This window comes from Aptenodytes patagonicus, chromosome 8 (genome assembly GCF_965638725.1).
Source record: "Aptenodytes patagonicus chromosome 8, bAptPat1.pri.cur, whole genome shotgun sequence".
Lineage (NCBI taxonomy): Eukaryota > Metazoa > Chordata > Aves > Sphenisciformes > Spheniscidae > Aptenodytes > Aptenodytes patagonicus.
Genome location: NC_134956.1, coordinates 7,319,737 through 7,338,476, shown reverse-complemented (window position 1 = coordinate 7,338,476; position 18,740 = coordinate 7,319,737). Strand labels below are relative to the sequence as shown.

Here is an 18,740-nt window from a genome sequence, read left to right as displayed (position 1 = left end):
GGGGGATCCCTTTCATGAAGGAAGAAAACCCTACCCAAAACCAAAGAGAGAAAGGCATTGCAAGCACCCTGCTGCTACACACACATGCCCCCTCCCACACAACTCACTGCAAACACCATCACTGCAGGCTGCCCCGGTAGCTTGGGAGCTAGATTTGGCCAAGGAACAAGCAGGGAACATCTCCCTGTCAGTCTCCAGAGCCATTCAGCTCTAGGCCAATAGCCCTGGTGTTTAGGAATGCTTCACAGATGGCTTTCACATGCTAAACTGCTAAATAACCTCTGGGGCAAACTCCCACTAGAACAAAAACACACACTGCAGCTCACTAGGGACCGAGCCTTTCGGAGTCCAAGGGAGGCTGCAGTCATTTACATGCTTATACAATTCACTCTGTTTTCCTAGCTGTTAAAAGAGCTGCTGCATCATAGCAGTAAAGGGCTTACAAATACCTTGCCATAGAAGTCACTCATCTGGTACAGGGGGATGTGCTGCGTACCACCGTACAGTTCGATTACCTCTTCATCAGGCACTGGTTTGAGCCCTCTAGACACAAAACAACAGAAATAGTTTGTCAATAATCACCAGTCTGCACAGAGCTACAAACTGCAGAGAAAGAGAAGATGGGACAAACAGGCTCCTTTCTAAAACTCACAAATTTCTCTTGCACAAAAGAGATAGCCAGAGAGCCTGACAGCTCCATGGTTTCTTAAGATTCACATACAGTCTTTCCCGAGACACTCTTCAGATACCCTGTTTGCTCCTTCAAGTTAATTGAGGGGCTTTATCCACATTCCAGCAGAGATTTCAGACAGAGGCTTCTCTCTGTATGCTGTCAATCTGCTGATGGGACTGCCCCAGCAAATCGGCCCCACGACCTGACTTTGACAGCACTGGGTAACTGTAGGTTTGGAGAGGTTGCTTCCACGAGGTATATCACCGTTAAATGCAAAGGTGTAGGAAAAGAGCTTTCTGAAAATGAGGTTTCCTTCCTATTCAGTTTTCCTAAGCAAAACAAGTTCTTCGCTAAGACCATTCAACAGAGGTCACTGTTTTTCCCCAAAACACCGTAATCACAGCTATGGCTATGAGCTGTACCATTCGTGAACATCAGGTTATCTGACCGCTGCAGGTTTTGCCTCTTGCACAATTTTTGATGGCTGTTTACTCAAGCAGTCAGCAACTTTCCCTTTCTCCTTTCCTATTCAATCATGTTACAGCCTCTGAGAAGTTAAAAGTTGCCTCAGTTGTGCTCAAAAGCAAAGGACAGTTCAGGAAAATGACACTTCAAGAAGGATAGCTACAAATGGATAATAGGGAAAAAAGTTTAAATGCGTTTTAGCTAAAAGTCTCTTTATGAAGCTGAAGTGAAATATGGGGCAGTACCAACCCCTCCTTCCCACCCCCCCAGAAGCTAGCACTAAAAGAAGCCAATTCTCTCTGATTATGAAACTCCCTTCTTAATATTCTTAGAGTGTTTACTGTAACTGAAGCTTAACAGCAAAAGGGCAGAGTTCAAGGAAAAAAAAACAACATTTGCTTCTATGCTCAGGAAATACAACACAGATTTACAGGAGCTTTGCTACTGATACCTATGAATTACTACTTCTTACACACCAACCCCATTCCACTTTGGGGAAAGGTTTTCTCCCAGTCTCACAACTTTTTGGAGAAAAGTTTGCTCTGCACTGTTTCAGCCACTTATTCCAAAGCACACCCAGCTCTCCTTGGAGAGCAACAGAAGACAAGGAAAAACAGGATAACCTAGGCCTTAGACTGAGCCCAGATTCTGATGTACCATTAGTTTATTGACATATCTGCACTGCTTTAAGATTTTATTTGCACATCCAGACCACTCTCCTCTTAGCTTTGTGACAAGGCACAGCAGACCACTGCTGGGATACACTCCTGCCTGGAGAAGACAGGCCCATATGTGGACCATATACAGAGTCCTTTCCTAGTGGCACCATTTGCTCACAGATGTTAATCCAGATAGGCTGTAGCTGCAAGTCAGACATCACGCAGAGTACGTGACCAGATGTGTTATTAACCATTAGGAAAAGCTCCAGGTCTTCCCACCCACACTTGGCTTGAAATGCTTGAGAAAAATAACTCCCTGCAATTATATGCCAGGTAAGCATTTGAAGCAAGTGCAAACAGGATAAGCCAGACAAGACTCTGCTCTGCTCAAAAAAAACCCCCATATGCCATGAACATACACTCAGATTTAGTAATCCACCTTTGCATATATGGGCATTTAGAAAAATGATTTTCAGAACTGACAGACCTATATGCCGTCCCCAGCTGGACATAATGGAAAGCATCAATCTTCATCAGAAGACTCTGTGATAAGGGATAGATATTTACTGTTAGAATTGGGTAGGTTTACACTGAAACCTTATTTAAGTTTCAAGTTCCACGTAAATGACATTAGAAAATAAAACTCAACATAAACATCCCACATCTATGTACTTTAAGCTGCACTTACTCCCCAGCCACTTTTACACACACTTATTCATACTGTGGCTTTTTATTGGCCTCTCTGGCAAAAGACCATCTTTCTATGGGCCAAAATACCACTGTCTGTTACACTCCAAAGTTAGCGGACAGGGATGCAGTTGAAAAATGGAGAGAACAATGTTTCTGTGACTCAGACAGTCTCTTCTTATCTCCCTTCCAAAAGCACACACATTCCAAAGGAGCTTTGTGTGCACAAGAGATCTATTTCTCCTCACATTTATCTTAAGCAGAACTAAGTGGGCAGGTTTTGGTTTAGAGCACAGCTGCACCCAGTCATTTTCTTTACACAAGAGCTCTCCCCTCCACCACTTCTTCCCCTACCCAATGGACATTTAAGCAAAGATGTTCACATCAAAGATGAGCACACCAGACTGGTAATATTAGAGATTTCTTTGCATTTTTTGTATCAGACTCCCCTATTCATGAGTCATCCCTTCTCCCCCATCCATCATTCTGAAGCCGTAACACAAGTTCTCAAGGCATAGAAAGCAGCATCACACTAAACCCACATCACTCTGCAACTCGAATAAGGACACAGCATCAAACTATTTGTGCTGTTTCTACCACAGTGCAAGGTAATTGATTCCACAGAGCATTCACAACCTTCAGGCACCTTCTTTTATCATGACACCATATTAGTGCAGCTTGTTACACCGTGGGCAGACCTCCCACTAGTTTGTGAGGAGTGCAGGCAAATATGCTGAAAGATTTACTTAGAGAGGCACTACCCAGTTTTTCATGTGTTTTGCAAACTCTGACCCTGAGAAAATAGAGTTCTCACCTACTCACTCGAAGGGCGCTTTGCTTGGCTAGGCTAGTCGCCTCTGTGTTCCTCTGATCTATCAGCCAGAGATTTAAACAGAGAAAGAAACTTCAGTTTCTCACAGATCTACTTCTTACTTGGTAAAGTCAGAGGCATGAGCGGTCTGCTGCCATGCTGTCACCTCAGTTAGGACAAAAGACACGGGAAAACTCTATATAGTTTTTTTCTTTGGTCTCTTCCCCCCCCCCCCCCCCACTGCTGGAGAACAGCATGCAGACTCCAGCCTGTACCGCCTGCTTCCCTGAATTTGCTCAAAGCTCAACATAAGAAAAGCTACTGCCGTGAAACAGCTTTCTCTGCTGTGCTCCCACCTGACTGCCTGGCTGCAGCAGCCAGCATTACATCACTGGGCATCAGGCTTTCAGGGAATCCATCCAAAGTACTGAAAAGGGTTAAAGCTAATGCTTGCACTTTGCTTGCCTGTGCTTCTAAGAAGCATGCATCTCAAGTAGCTTGGATCTTTTTCCAAGCAGTCCTATTATTCGGAGTGGGGGGTGGGGAAGGCTTCCTAAAGGTTCTCCTGACAAGTCATTTCTATTATTAGAGTAAGACATAATGCCTCTGCTCCTGGCAAGTACTTGTAGATGCAGGATTGAGGTTTGTTTAAATTTCCTGAAAGACAGAAATGATCACACAAACAAGCTGAGTTTTTTTATTAATAAGCTTGTGGAATTAACTGGCTTTTAAATTGGCAAGGCTGTTTACCAGAGGTCTTTGCTAGAATGTCCCACTCTGCTAGAGGCTATGCAAACACAAAAGACATCTCTCCCTTGGAAGGTTTATAAGCAAGAAGAACCCTCGCATTGAAAAGCACAGCCACCCGGACTATGTATTTCATTGATAGTTTAGTGATCGATGTTATTGTAAGCAATGACAGAAAGTATTTCCACTAAAAACATAACCCAATGGAAGACAAAGCCCAGAAGACTGAACTCTGTAGAGCTTACCTTTTGTACATCATAGTGAAGTCCACGTATGGCAAACCCTGGAATGTAGTCATACTTCCCAAGCCCTTCTGGATACTGGGAAGACAGACAGCGACATCGTTAGAGGCATAAGCATTGGGTTATCAACAAAATTCTTTCACCTGTTGAGCTGGCTTAGTCCTCCTAGTGGTCTCACCCCAGGCATAAGCTGACCAAGGAACAGGTGCACTTCATTTTGCCCCTTCAGCAAAGAAATTGGATGAATGGAGAAAGACATAAAGGATCAGGATCCCCAAAACTAGTTTCTCTCATGTAAAGGACACTAATGAAAACGTAACAGATTCACTCAGGCAGTGACGACACTTCTAGTAAGTTCCATTCGATGCATATATTTGGCAAAGCAGTGGCACTGCAGAGCCCCTCTAAAAAGAAAGATATGACAAGAAGAAAATGCACAGACTAGTCACCTATTGCAAACAGGGTGTCCATTATTGGACATGCTATACAGCATCATCCACATTGACTTGCATGTGTCACGTCCTGTACGGCTTCAGTGTTGGCCCACGGTCCACGTTTATCCACCATGTGTACCTCAAACCAGTGATTCTGTAGGCATTATTTCCATAGTTAGATAAAACAGACCAGACCTTTCTAGACTAAGGTTCCCGCTCCATATTTATAAAACCTCAGGAATGTAGAGCGTGGTAAATTGTCTCAAAGGAAATTAATTCCACATACAGACAAAACTTCTGCAATCAAAGATTGTGAAACATAAAATTTATCTCAATAAAACAAGTAATTGATACATGTGCACAATGTGGCATTTTGCAAGCACGTCTGGGGTGTTGCAAAGACAGCAGTAAGCTTAATTGAGTGGAAATTCTTAGCACATCATTACCTTGAATTGTTCTATTAGGATGTCTCTGGCAGTGTTGAAAATCATAGAGTGTAGTAAATTAGAATACTGTGCTAATGTGTAATCGTAGTCAAAGCCATATATCTCAACATCTCCCAGGCTGATCTCGTTGTTAGCGTAGATAGCGGCTGGGTTGAGGAGATTGCAGACTCCTGGTGGAAGGAGATCTAAGAGAAGGGAAAAGGGAGAGGTTAGAGAAACTGAGAGGATCACTGAAATTTCAACTTTTTGTTCTGGACCTGACAGCAGCTGGAAGTACCTCACAGCAGCAGAAGAGGAGCACAGTGCTGCTGTCAAAGACTGCTGCCATTAACCCACTCAAATAACCCTCCCCGTGAAAAAGCACACTGCGAAACCTCTGGCTGTGTCTGGTGATGGTGCTAACCGTTTTCACAGTAAGACTGACCTTTTGTGTCAGGAAGCCGCAAAACAATGTCCTCGGGTCTCTGGCCTACATGAAGCAAAGCAGATCCGAGACTTTGAAGTGTCAAATTTCTAGCTCACAGCAGCTGCATTTTCAGCAGGCTTGCTAACGTGAAAGGTAGCTGCAATATATCACCAGAAAAACATGCGCCCCTCACTTAAAAATTGAGCAAGACAAACAGGCTAACTCTCCTCTTTGAGAAATCTAGATTACTTCAAATTAGAAATTTTGAGGTTTGCCTTTTGGCATTTTTTCTCACAGAAGCAGCCAGACTTCACAGACCAACCCTGCAGGTACCGTTAGGGCTTTTTTTATTATTATTATTCTTATTATTAATGGGCAGGATAAAACAAGGTTTTGTACAAGCACCAACAAAATGTAAAAAAATCCACATTAAGCTACGCTCTTGGAGCACGTAATGCTGATAGCAACAAGTTATCTGCGTTCCTCTGATAAACAGCTGTGGAAACAGCTCAGTCCTTGCATGTGGTTTGTCGCTTCAAAACAGGGTTACTGTTCAAGATGCTTGTGAATAACACTTTGCTCCCCAGACCACTGGGAAAATGGGGGTTAAGTGACCTAGCAGGATATACCTGTATATCCTTTTTCAGAGCTAGTCTAGAGAGCGGAGAGCTTTAGCTGCACTACAATGGGAGAGACAGGAACAGACCCTCCCCAGGCTTCCCGCCCCACAAGAGCTGTCCATTGCAAGATGAGAAAGAGCAATAAAAATAGTTCCCTGTAGTAGGTTGCCTAGTCACATCCACACGGGGGGACAGAGAGGGGAAGGAGACATTTACTCCCCCCCTCAAAGACAGCTAATGTTCTCTTGAATGATAGGAAAAGTGCAGACATTTTCCAGATCCTACACAGCATCAGCAGGTAGGGTTTTTTCTTTCCCTTCCTACCTTAACTTTTGGCTTTTAGCAAGAACCCCTGTGCCAGTTCTTTAGTGCTTCCTTGCTATAAAACCAAGTTTCATCTGAATCTAGAACAAAAAAAATATTATTAGAAAGAAATACCAGCCATTCCCAATAAAGACTTTGTCTGGAAAGATTACAGAATTTGGGTAAAAGTCCAAAGTACATTTGCGAGCAACAATCCAAAGAGGTGACCGAAGAAACAGAGGATTCAGATATATCACAATATTTATTTTTCAGGGGAGAGATACATTACAAAACATACCTATCCCTCTCTCCTAACTCACTTTCCTTTGCTCTTCAAATGCATTTCACCAGATCAACTAGAGAGGAATTACTAGAAAAGAAAGCAGTATTTTAAGGTAGGAGGGCTGACTTACTGGCTACACAGCAAGAACAAGAGCCCTCTTTCAGTGACTCTGCTGGTGGCAAAGTTCCTGGAAGAGGCTGAAGAGGGTAAACACAATCAGAATACCTTCCACTGGGATTTTAAAAGATGGGAAATGTAAATAGGATTCAGATGATCACAACTTTCATCCTCTCATCATAAATGCTCTCTGCACCATAAACAAACAGTGCTCAACTTCCTGTCCGTACCTCCAGATAACTTGTGGGAAGATCTTTTTCTAAGCATACACTGGGATTTGCAGGGTGTTATTTTTCTTCCTCACAAGGAAAATGACACAACCCCAATCACATCACAGTGCAAATATGCAGTGCCTTCCTCTCCTAATGAAAGCACTTTTTTTTTTTTTTTTTTTTACGACAAATGCACCCCACTTGCTGCTACCGTTTCCCTACAGAGGTGTCAAGCTCTTCCAACATTCACCATTTGCTAACAGATTTATGACAACACATTTTGATAGTCTGAGAGCAGTGCAAAATACCATTGCTTGAGCCCCATCTCTCCTTTCACAGAAGACACGAGACCCATCTAGATTCAACAACATACACCAGCCACAACTTTTGCAAAAATACAATAGGAAAAGCTAAGGGAACGGTATGATTTTGTAACAAGTAAAGGGTAGTCTGAGACTTGCCAAGCGCATGAAGGAAGTCTTATCTGTGATCAGAAGCATAAGCAGTAACTGTGCCACACAGTATGATCTATGAAATATATTTAGACCCACTGGATGAAGTCATATTCCTCCCTGCCAGCCTCAAACATACAAAGCCTCTCCGCTGTCCTCTGACAGCCTCCTGCCCAGCTCATTTTACCCCACTCAGACCTCATAAGGGCCAAAGAAAGATGCATACGCTAGCCAAAACACTTTATCACCATTGCCTCACACATAACGTGTTCCCTACGCACAGTTCCTGGAGCACCACACATCTACTTGCTGTGTTTCCTATCACACATCATCGTCACCAAACCAAACTTGCAGCAGCTTGCTGACAGCTTGTTCTTTCCACGCCCATCATCTTAAATTTACAGTAGTTTCAAAGTCACTGATCTCCTAGAGAGAAGGAAAAAATCTCTGGGTTTCAGTGCAGAGACTCACGCTGCACGTTTGGCTCAGTGTAAATGTCCGTTTGCAGCATCCTCCTCAATGGAGCTGTCGGTGTCAGCCTCCTTTTTATGCTCACGCAGTCTCTCCGCAGGTTCAAACTACATCAGGGAAGAGACAGAAGCAGGGAGCACGTGCAAGATCAGTTTCAATACGAGAGCCCAAACATGGCTTACTGAACCAGGTAAGAAGTTCGGGGGTTTGTTTCTTTGTTTGTTTTGGTTTGCTTTTTTAAAAAATATAATCACCTGGGTGGTTACCAATTCTGAGTGCTTAAGTCCTGGGCTGCGGACTTGGGTGCTGCTGCTCTGCTGACATTCAGCACATAATCTGCCAGGGATCTTTGCCTCAGTTTGCATGGCCATTGTCGAGTCAAAACAAACAGATGACACCCTCCAGAAGCCCATGAAGATGCCATTTTTCAAGAACGATAGCTTTTGCTTTTCCTCTGCCAAGACACTGAAACAGATTGCTGGACAGGTATGATAAATTACAGCAAGAAAAAAACCAAAATGAAAACCAGTTTTGGTTATTTAAAAAGAATGATAATCCCAACTACTCTTTCCCATCTGGGTCATAACTGGAAAGGGAGACAGTATCACAGTTAGTCACTGTCTGCTCAGCACTTCACCCAGGAAGTATGATCTAAGGGAGAACCGATGTGCGTACATTTGAGGACAGTGGGGAAAAAACAGCTCTTGCAATAGATACAAACCCCTGGAATCTGCATACTTGCACAATTTGCTCCGGTTTGCAACTCTGACGGTTTTAAGGGAAGTGTCTGCATATCTATGGTACATGATGAAACTCAGCAATAAAGGCAGACCACAAGAAAGAGTGTTTGATCTCGTGCTTTTTTTTTTTTTACACCTGGGTGTAAATGCAAGGTAAACACACATCATCACCTTCATTTTACTGCTATGAGGCCCTGAACAGCTGCTTAAATTGGAGTACCTTCATGAGAGCACAAGTGCCTCTTCCCAGGCAACAGCCCACATTGTTAGAAAGCAATAATGCTCAATCCCCAACATGACAGCAGAGATGGAAACAAAAGCAGGTAATTAACTGTGAGCAACTGTTAGAGACGCCAAGACACCATATGGCCCCTTCTGATGTGAAAAACGCTCCAGTCAGGAGGTGCCAAGCACATCCCGTGCTTTTTTGAGCTCCCGGGGGTACCAACGGCATCACGCAGGAAATGCTCCTTTTCTCTCAGCCTCAGATCCAGCATGTTAGTGAAGAAAAATACACAAAAAAGGCGGCTCACACCCATCTCTCACACCCTTTGTACTCCCAGAGGTCCAACACAGCAGACATCTGCACTAACTTCTTTCTAAGACTAGCGAGCAAGGGAGCGATACTGAAAAGCAGATGGCCACCATCCTTCACGTTCTTCATGAATCAAAAAGTTCCCTTTGCTCACAAGCTGACTTGCTTTCTAAAGACAAACGGCGAGTTTTTCCTCCCTTCCAAGTACCTCTTCATCCTTTTGAAGTGTTGTTTTGTACCATTTCACATGAATTCCTGCAAAGCACTCTAACCAGCCAAAGTAGATGCCTCTAACAAGATGGCGGGGAGAGGGAAATATTACTTAAAGAGCATTAAATGACAGAGGAACCATGTTAAAAGAGTGCTGAAAATTACTCTGGAGTATAGTCCTGAATTTATGCCATTATGCCTAAATATTTTGGGATTTCTCACCAACAAAATCTACACAAACCAAAAGCAATACTAAAAAATACCATTTCATTCCAAAACAACATTTTTTGTATACGCAAAGGTACTAGACAAATGCTGGTATAACAGTTCTTTACAAGAAAAAAAACCTTTATGTTTAGGAAAGCAGAATTTGGAAGTTAACGTAACTGGTCGCACTGCCAGTTCTCGCTGCTAATTGTCATTTTCAGTCCCAGCTCAATCTGTACATGCCGCGACTCGTGAAATGTGCACACTCCCTAAGCGATTCGCAGGGCATTTATTATCATAGCAGTAGACTCGTTTCCTGGTTTGGCAAAGAGTGAGGCCCTTAAATCTTTGTGCCTGCTGGAGATTAGCAACACAAGCAGAATCAAAATGTGCTGGATTGCAAAAACCACCTGTGCACCACACCAGAATCACCAATGCAATGATCACACAGGGGTGTCGCCTTCTCTCCCATTTCCAAACGCGATGGGCACATGTTGCTGACTGCGTCTTGCATTACTTAGATGCAAAGGTATCTCTTGATCCACACAAACTAAAAAGAGCAAGGACTACCTCTGAGCGACATCCTCAGTGTTATCAATGCCTGACCAAGTTCTTGTTATCTGCAAACTTGTCTCTGTTCTCAGTAGTTCTCACATCTAACCATGCTCAAGCTTGTCATGCAGAGGCAAGAAGTTAACAGTTATTTTAAAGGTTCCTTAGGAAAGCTGATTTATTGTAGCTACGTTTACAAGTTTGAAAGATCTAAGAAAAAACATATACACTTATTTACAGCCAAATCCTCACTTGCTTGCCAGTTCCATTGAGTTTCAGGATTGGATGTTTCCTAGAGTGCAGGAGTTCAGACACTGTTTGCTAAGAGAGAGTATCAGCCTTCCTTGACACTTCAGATGCCATCAAACCAAAATACAGCAGGTCTTGCTCAACACCACCCCTCTGACAAATGTAATTATACCTCTCCTTTTGGCAGAGGAAAAAAAAAAACCAAAACGCATTAAGTGGAAGTAGCAGCCTCAAATTCTTACAGGTGATGAAATGTTGTTTGTATCACCACACTCAGGCCTGGCAGAACACAGATATGTTTCTACAAAGTTGAGAACTTCTGGTGACCGGGCTCTGGCCACCAAACCAGTACCACCACTGAGCTTTGCTGCACAGAAGCTCCTACACATCCTGCCCTGTCCAACTTGGTCAGCATTTATCACTGGAAGCCCCTCTATGCAAAAATGCAACATGGCTCTATAAATCAGGTCCTAAGCAAGAGCTGGTTTGAAAACACATAATCAATTCTCCTGGCAGAGACCTCTCTCCAAAACCAACAGCAATAACTGACAATATAGGACAAAGTACTCCACGAAGGTGGAGTTTCAGAGAAGGAGGGAGAAGGTGGCACCACAGGAGTCTTCTCAAACTCAATATTGATCAGTATTGAGATGTGATGACGTATTCAAATCCATAACCCAACCACAGACATTCACTTTTACATCAGAGTTAGAAATCAAGAACAAAGGAACGGACTGATGCCACATTTTGCACAACTCTGTTTAGTCGTCAAAGCAACAATTAAAACCAACTTGGACCAACATTTTATGCCTCTTCTTGACAAGACTTGAATAACAGCACAGTCTTGAAATTTTGGTTTGGGGAGCTATTCTTTAAACAAACAAGGGCCTTCTTATTTAACGTGTCTAATAGTTACCTGAAGGTTTGTAAAGAGTCTGCTCTGTAACACATGGGCTACTTCACCTGACTTCATTTTGCATTTAGTCCTGCTGGTTAGTTCTCCATCTCCAGTAACAACTGCATCTCTTGCATCCCAACAAAGTGTAACTATGTGAACACAAGCTTCACAATCTGTCACAGAGTGAAGTGAGCATTTTCCCCAAGAGACCATGATGCAGCCTATTAACATAACTTCATTTACGGTTTCAATACCGTTACGGAAAAGAAAAAAAATGCTGTTGAGGATACTCAGGTCCAAACACCATTACAAGTCTTGCAAGTTGGAATTTCTTTCAAGCAGCGGGGCTAAAACCACAACTCAGTCTTGGAGCAGGGACTTAATGTGGAGCTACTGTCCTCTGTCAGCACCCTGTACTGCCTTCAGCGGCTCAGGCAAAGGAGCTCACATCCTGCAAAAGCTGGAATGTAGCCGGCTGAGCACCCAAGGGATCAGCGGCCAATTCCTTTACATTTGTGCATCATGAAGGACTTCAGATTTTATGTCAATTCTCATGTACTGGAAGGTGGGGAAGGAAGGAATGACAGAACTTGCCAATCTCAGAACAGCGAGACGGTTCTTCCAGATGCCTATGGCTGGCTACCACCCTTCTCCAAACCCTTAGATAAACAAAAGCTAACGGAGAGCTATTTAATGGCAGACACAAAGTCACACTTCCTAGCTCCCTACAGTGCTCACCTTCAGCATTCCAAGAATCAAGAAACCAGCAGGAAAAAGTTCCCTGCCCTTATGCCATGAAAGCTATTCTTTCACATTTTTAGGAGAGTTTAATACAGTGGAGATCTGCTGCTGCTGCTGCCAAAAAGACCACAATCCTGTTTTACGCATGGACAGATTTGGTGAGTGGCATGAGTTTTCTCCTCACTTAGCAAGATGTCAACGTACCTGACAGAGCCAGGTAACTTCTCGGTCAGAGGAGCAAAAACACGCGCACACACACGCGTAAGTAAAAAGCGTTTCGCATCTGTAACACAAACTGAGCTCAGGATCAGGAGACATCCTCGCAGCTGTAGCATCAGTCTTCTCCATGCTCACCCTTGTGCCAATGGCGAGTTACAAGTTGGACCTTGGACTCCTCACCGCATCAGTCAGTGTGACTGTCTATTTGTCCTCGTCTAACCACCTTTCTGTATGCCAACCAATGGCAAATTAGAGAAAAACCCAACAAGCCCTTCATTTAGACCATTCGCCATGACGATATCCATGTTAGGGGGGCCAGTTGTGAAGAACCCCACATACTCCACATGTCCTGAAACGCTCAGACCAGCCGAGGGATGTTCACAGAGAGAAGCCCGGGATGGGGAGGGGAAGACCAGGGACAGATAGAAATACAACCGTCCCAGAGGGCCCCGGGCGATGGAGGCGTGCAGATGGCATCGCCAGGGAGAAGGCTTCTAAGCCCGGCAGCTGCAGAGCAATGGGCACATCCCTAGTTCCGCAGCGCGGGGAAAAGCACCAAGATGCAAAGAGGAAAAAAAAAGCAGAAAAGAAAGGAAAAAGCCCAAGGCCGGCAGGACGTGGCAGTCCCAGCGCCCGGAGGCGGCCCTTACCGTAGACCAGCTTTTTCATCTCGTGGTACCTGGCCCACAAGTAGGTCTTGGTGTCGGCTCCCTCGGCCGGGAGGGGCTGGCTGCCCGCGGCGGGGCCGGGCTCGGCGCCGCGCCGGGCTCTGCCGGGGGCCGCCGGGTGGTGGTCCCTGGGCTGCCCGTGGCCGCCCTCCCCGGAGCACTGGCTGGCTTTGGGGCGGCAGCTCTGGCAGGAGACGGCCACGGCGAGGAGCCGGGGGGCCGCGCCGCTGCCCCTCCTCAGCGCCGCCATGCCCAGCGCCGCCATGGTCCCGCCGGACGCTGCAGCCTCGGGGCAGCCCGCGCACGGCCGGGGCTGGCTCCGCTCCGCTCCCCGCCGCCCCGGTCCCGGCCCGCGGCGGCAACCGCCGGGCGGCCAATCCCCGCCGCCCGGTGCGAGGGGGCCGGGCGGCGCCGCGCCACGCCTCGCCACGCCTCGCCGAGAGGGGGCCGGGGGGGCGGCGCTCAGCGGCCGCCCGCGGGGAAGGGCTGAGGGCGGCGGGGGCCCGGGCGGGCTCCGCTCGCCGCGCTCCGGCCCCTCAGGCGGGGAGGGGGGGGGGGGGGGGCGGCGGTCCCTCACTGCAGCCCCGCCCTCGGCCCCGCCCCGGCCAATCAGGCGAGTCGAGCCGCCCCGCCCCAGGCGGGGTCACGTGGGTGCCGACCACGTCCTTCCGTTCGGCTGCTTCCAGGGCTCGGGAGCCCGCGCTGGAGGTGAGGGTCGCGCTGATTGGCTGCGCGCCCCCGCCGGGCCGCGGAGGAGGGGGCGGAGGGGCCGCCATGGCCGCCCGCCCGCCCGCCATGGCCGCGGGGGGCGAAGCTGGGCCCGGACGACCCGCTTCTCACCCGCCCCCCGCCCCCGTAACGGGGAAGACGGGGGACCGCGGCCCCGCGCCTGAGGCTCTCCCACAGCGGGCTCGGCCTCCCGGTCGCGGTTTGGCCGCGAGGCGCTGGGGGCCGTTGTACGTCCCGTTCCGCCTCTCACACGTCCCCCCTCCCCTTTTTCTTCTCGGTAACGGTGAACTGCTGAAGGCGCCGATCCCGCCCCGGTCATGCTGGTGAGCAAGAGGGTGAAGCGCCTCTTGCAGCTGGTGCCTGGGAAGCAGCGCTTCGGCGTTTACAGGTTCCTGCCCTTCTTCTTCCTCCTCGGGGGAGCCATGGAGTGGTTCATGATCAACGTCCGCATTGGCAAGGAGACCTTTTGTAAGTGAGGGCCGCGCCGCAGCGGCTGAGCCCCCCCGGCGGGGGGCGGCAGGAGGAGGCCCGGTGCCTGCTGAGTCATCACCGCCCCCCCCCCCCTGGCGGCCCCGGAGCAGCCCCCGCAGTGCTCCGGTACCGTGTGCCGCAGCACCTGCTGGCGGTGAACACAACGCAGGCCGTTCCCCGTAACAAGAAGAAGTTAGCAGGGTCTGACGGGGGCTCCTCACCTGGAGGGCTTTAAAGACAATCGGCAAGTCAACCGCTGCTCCCTTTAGTGCAGGAGGGGACGCTCCAGAGTCTGCCTCCCTAGCGCTGGGCAGAAACAAACAAAAAAGCGGGGTTTAGAATACTAAATTAGGGGGGGTTTACATTGAAAAAGACTCACCGGGGTTGTCAGAATTTAACTGTAGGTGTGGGCCCATCTGAAATGTGACTTAATTGAAGTATGAAACTTAGCTAATGGCACTTAGTTTCTAGAAGTTGAAGCATTTAGTTTTAATGTGGCATTCTTCCCTTTAAGAAACCTCACTGGAAATTTTTGTGTACTTCAGAAAAAGGATCAGCTCTACTGTTATATGTACAACATATACTACATCTACTCTGTTACATGAGAATATTCTCATTTTCATGGGAAATCTAGTTGAGGCTCCTGCAGAATAAAACAGCTTGATACAATTTCCATAGCTGACAAACTCACTGCAAACAGAAATTGCTTCTTTGCTCACTTCTGAAGGCTTGGGTTTGCTGTGTTTTTTCAGTTTAATACTTCCAAGGCATACCTGTATAGTAATAAAGTCAGGTTAGAAACTAAAGCATAACGTCTGTGTAGAAGCTGTTGTATTTCAGCTCGAGCCTTTTTTTCCGGGGGGGGGGGGGGGGGGGGGGGGATTTGCTATGCCTAAATGATACTACAGTAACAATAATTGAAGTTCAGCCCTATTACTGCCCCATAATCCATGCAAAGTGACAATGTACAAGACCGATAACCTCTTTTTTTTGTCGGTGAGAGATGTGACTTGGTGATGGATATTTAGGGGTGATCAGGATGAGGGGAGGCAGGAAGAATGACTAGGAAGAAAAAAAGCTAAAATACTGAAGGCATGCTGGCAGTCCTCAGATGTTGACTTTGCCTATAATTTAATTTCCCTTTGGCTTCAGCTAGTTTGGGCATTTGTATTTTTAATTACCCTCATGGGAAAGTAGACAAGAAGTGACTGTATCCCACTGGAAACTTAGTCTTCCTAGAAAAACATCTCATCGGGACTGATGGGAAGAACTTTAGCCTGGATGGGAGGGAGAACACGAGCTATTTTTAAGTGGTAATAAGGCTTTGTGTTGGCTTGAATTTTCAGTTGCCTGTCAGTCAGCGTCTGCAAGAGAAAATTGGATTGAAAAGTTTAAAAAGAGATGACAGGCTTCATACATTTAATACTATCTTGCACTTGGAAAACACTAATATAAAAAAATTTTTTCTGGCAGATGACGTTTACCGTAGGAAACGATCTGAAAGACAGTATGAGGCAAGGATGGAAAAAAATGAATTTTAGCTGCAACATTTCAAGGGGAAAGTCCTGAATGCTTCAACCGTATTAATACCAAAGCAGCACTACTGCCACGTTGATGGTAGGGGAAGATTTTGTCTCTGCAAGATGAACTGTAATCCACAAGTTTGTGTAATACACTCTCAGATGGTTTTGGCAATTTTATTCTTCTTCCATCTACTTCATATCTTTAATATTTTGTATTTAAGCCAAATACAGTAGCAAAAAGTTCATTGTGTTTAGGCCTCTGCCACTTATTCAACATTTGTTTAGTACTTTTAAATAAACTAAACTGAGAAAACTGGCTACCACTTTTCTTTGCTTGATGAGACACCATTCTTGTGACAAGACCAACAGGAAAGGTTACATACTGCATACATAATATCTCAGCACAATGGAAATAGTAATTTTTAGTTAGTTTCCTTTGTACTGATAGAAACTGCTCAGGCATCTGATTTGTTCCCTTTCCAATGTGCCATAATTTTAACTAGATAAAAAGAGGACAGACTTACTGCTCAGTGTTTACTCAGCCCATGCTGTTTGGAAAGTCGTCCGTGCGTTCAGGCTCCACTGCCTACAAGTGCTGTAATACCCATTGTTGCTGCTCTAACGATGAATTGAGCTGCGGGCTTTGGGGGAAAAAAAGAGTCTGATGCATTTAGCTGGTAACAGGCACAAGTTTAAAGGCATGTGCAACAGCAGTCCTAGCAAACCTGAATTCTGTTTGCAGGACTCCCATCTCCCCAAAGAAGGAAAACAGAGCTAACTGCTATATCCTGGACAGCTTTTACTCCCTGACACAGTGACACGAGCTCTCGGGCGTGTGGGAGCATGTCAGTGACTATGCATTAGGGTGACTGGTGCAGTATTACCAGCGAGGATCGTATATTAATGCATTGTTTTATTTCTGATGGTATGTGCACACCCTGAGGGTTCCACAAAGAAGCCAATTCTTAAGATCAGCCTAGAAACAAACCCGAGGGAGTTGATATACTTACATGCGTTCCTGTGCTAACTCCTAACAGCCTTTTTCCACAGAAGTCATTTTCATCAACGAAAGAGGCAATGGCTGTTCTGAAGATGTTACGGTGCAGGATCTCAACTTGCAAGCGGTGGAGGACTAGTGATCTGGAGGACTAGTGCTACTTGTGTTTTCAGGAGATAAAAAACTGTCAGAGAATTAAAGATGTGACCGTGCCGCTGCGTGTTTTGACTGGACAGTAAATGAATTACTTAGGGAAAACTTCTATTTCAGAAGTAGTAAGAACCTAGATTTTTACTTTGGTTCCAAGGTAGAGCCCCAGTTCAAAAACTCAGGCACGAGCTTCTTTTTGCAGTCACAGATCATTGCACTGAAGTAAATCCTGACTGCAGCAATACACTGAAGAATAAAGCATTAATAAAAAGCCAGGTTTTGAAAATTGCTGAGCTTTAGCTCCATCTGCCTTTACTTCTTGAGCCTTTTGGAACTCTCTTGTACTTGGTTTCCATAGAACAAATAAGTTTGTCAATATCTTTTTTTTTTTTTTTAAGAAAGAGCCCTGTGCCCTAGTTACTTCTCAGTACTCGGGAGCCTGGTGTGAAAACTTCCCGTGGCTTCCCTTAAGCACTCCAATAATAGTAGCAGAGTGTTTCACAGACATCAGTGAGTCAAGGTCCAATTTTCACTTCAGAGCTCTTGCTTATTTTGCAGCACTGTTTCCCAGTTGCAGCTGAGAGCATCAGGCATGTCTGGAAGATATCTTGGGCGTCTCCAGCTAGGTAAACAGAAAGTGAGACAGGCTGCAGTCGCTCACAAGTCTGCTGTCAGGGAGTGCTGCATCACTGGTCTTTGTGACCAGTGCAGGAATAAAATCCTTCTCCAAGTTGGCATCATACCATTTCAGGCACCACAGATCTGTTATGACAGAAAATGAAGCCTGACATTTAGAAATCTGAACTGTATTCTTCATTCCACCATGTGTTTGCTAGTGCTGATCCTTCGGCATTCTTCCATTTTTCCATTTCGCTGGAAATAAGAGTAGCTGGAAGGCCCCAGTGCCCAAGCCCATTCCAGTACCGACCACACCTGGGGATTTAGTATCAATTTTAATCTACACCCAATCTTCAACAACCAAGGTCTTCATCTGGTTTCTCAGTTTTATCCCTGCTGATTCCTAGTTCTGTGCTCTTTGCCTTCCCCAGCAATCTCTTTCCCATCTCCTTTCTGGCTCTCGTCTCCCCATTTCCTTCCTGTCCTCCAGCTTCCCCCCTGTGCGTCTACTGTGGTGGTGGGCAACGGGGAGGAATCAAGAACTCTCCTTCGGCTCAGAGCTCAGGCCAGCACTGGGAACACACCGCTGCTGCTGTTACGCACTGTGGGAGCAAGCCAGGAACACAGCTTTCATTTTAAGCACCGCTGAGCCCCTGCCAGTTCTGGGGTAGAGCACATCCGTTCCTTCTTCAGGGAGTTCATCTGGTGTCAGCCCAGAACACAGCTCGGCATCTCCCAACAGTGGTCTCGTGTTCACTTCGCAGTGGCCACAGCAGGAGATTCCGAGAATTAGCAAAGCATTTCTGCTAAAGCTTTCCAAATTGTAGAAGTTAGACCAATATAGATATCAAGCATGGAAAATTCCAACTCAGTAAAGCAGCAGCAGTAAATAGTCATCTGCAAACAAACAGCGATACTTCTGTAGGAGCAATGCTGCTCACCACTCCAGCATTAGAGAGGGGACAATTTCACTGCCGATTCAGAATGATTTTGTGGAAAGAATGGATCTGTTCGCTGATCGTTTCCCTGCTGTTGTGCACCCAAGGATGCTGCCTGCTGAAAGACCTGTGGCGAGCCAGGGAAGTACTGAAGAGAAGTTCTGGTAAAGGAAGCATGTATGTGCCCAGCCTGTATTCCTCCCTGGCACAGGGGTGCAGCAGTTTTGTCCCAGCTTTTCAAGAGTAGAAAAAGGAAAAAATAGTCAT

General features: G+C 46.2%; 2 protein-coding genes across 2 annotated transcripts in view; one reads left to right on the top strand and one right to left on the bottom strand.

Annotated features, from left to right (window-relative positions):
• The window catches only part of NT5DC2 (5'-nucleotidase domain containing 2), a 28,885-nt gene extending 15,493 nt beyond the window's left edge, over positions 1 to 13,392 (bottom strand). Inside the window, exons 1-5 of the mRNA XM_076346179.1 lie at positions 13,030 to 13,392; positions 5,165 to 5,349; positions 4,288 to 4,362; positions 2,285 to 2,340; positions 450 to 543 (exon numbers count right to left, since the gene is read on the bottom strand). Coding sequence (XP_076202294.1) covers positions 450 to 543; positions 2,285 to 2,340; positions 4,288 to 4,362; positions 5,165 to 5,349; positions 13,030 to 13,312 — 693 coding nt within the window. The 5' untranslated portion in view covers positions 13,313 to 13,392. The remainder of the gene's footprint in view (positions 1 to 449; positions 544 to 2,284; positions 2,341 to 4,287; positions 4,363 to 5,164; positions 5,350 to 13,029) is intronic.
• A 276-nt stretch (positions 13,393 to 13,668) lies between these two features.
• UQCC5 (ubiquinol-cytochrome c reductase complex assembly factor 5) lies at positions 13,669 to 16,084 on the top strand. The gene is made up of 3 exons (XM_076346180.1): positions 13,669 to 13,755; positions 14,074 to 14,244; positions 15,721 to 16,084. Exons 2-3 carry the CDS (start codon positions 14,094 to 14,096, stop codon positions 15,786 to 15,788), a joined length of 219 nt encoding a protein of 72 aa, XP_076202295.1. The 5' UTR covers positions 13,669 to 13,755; positions 14,074 to 14,093; the 3' UTR covers positions 15,789 to 16,084.
• The last annotated feature ends 2,656 nt before the right edge of the window (positions 16,085 to 18,740 follow it).

Bases quoted from the DNA above. Each gene is read 5' to 3' on its own strand.
- UQCC5 (XM_076346180.1), top strand. From the start codon at position 14,094: ATGCTGGTGAGCAAGAGGGTGAAGCGCCTCTTGCAGCTGGTGCCTGGG. The intron at 14,245-15,720 runs GTAAGTGAGGGC...TTTTTCTGGCAG, and splicing joins CATTGGCAAGGAGACCTTTT to ATGACGTTTACCGTAGGAAA.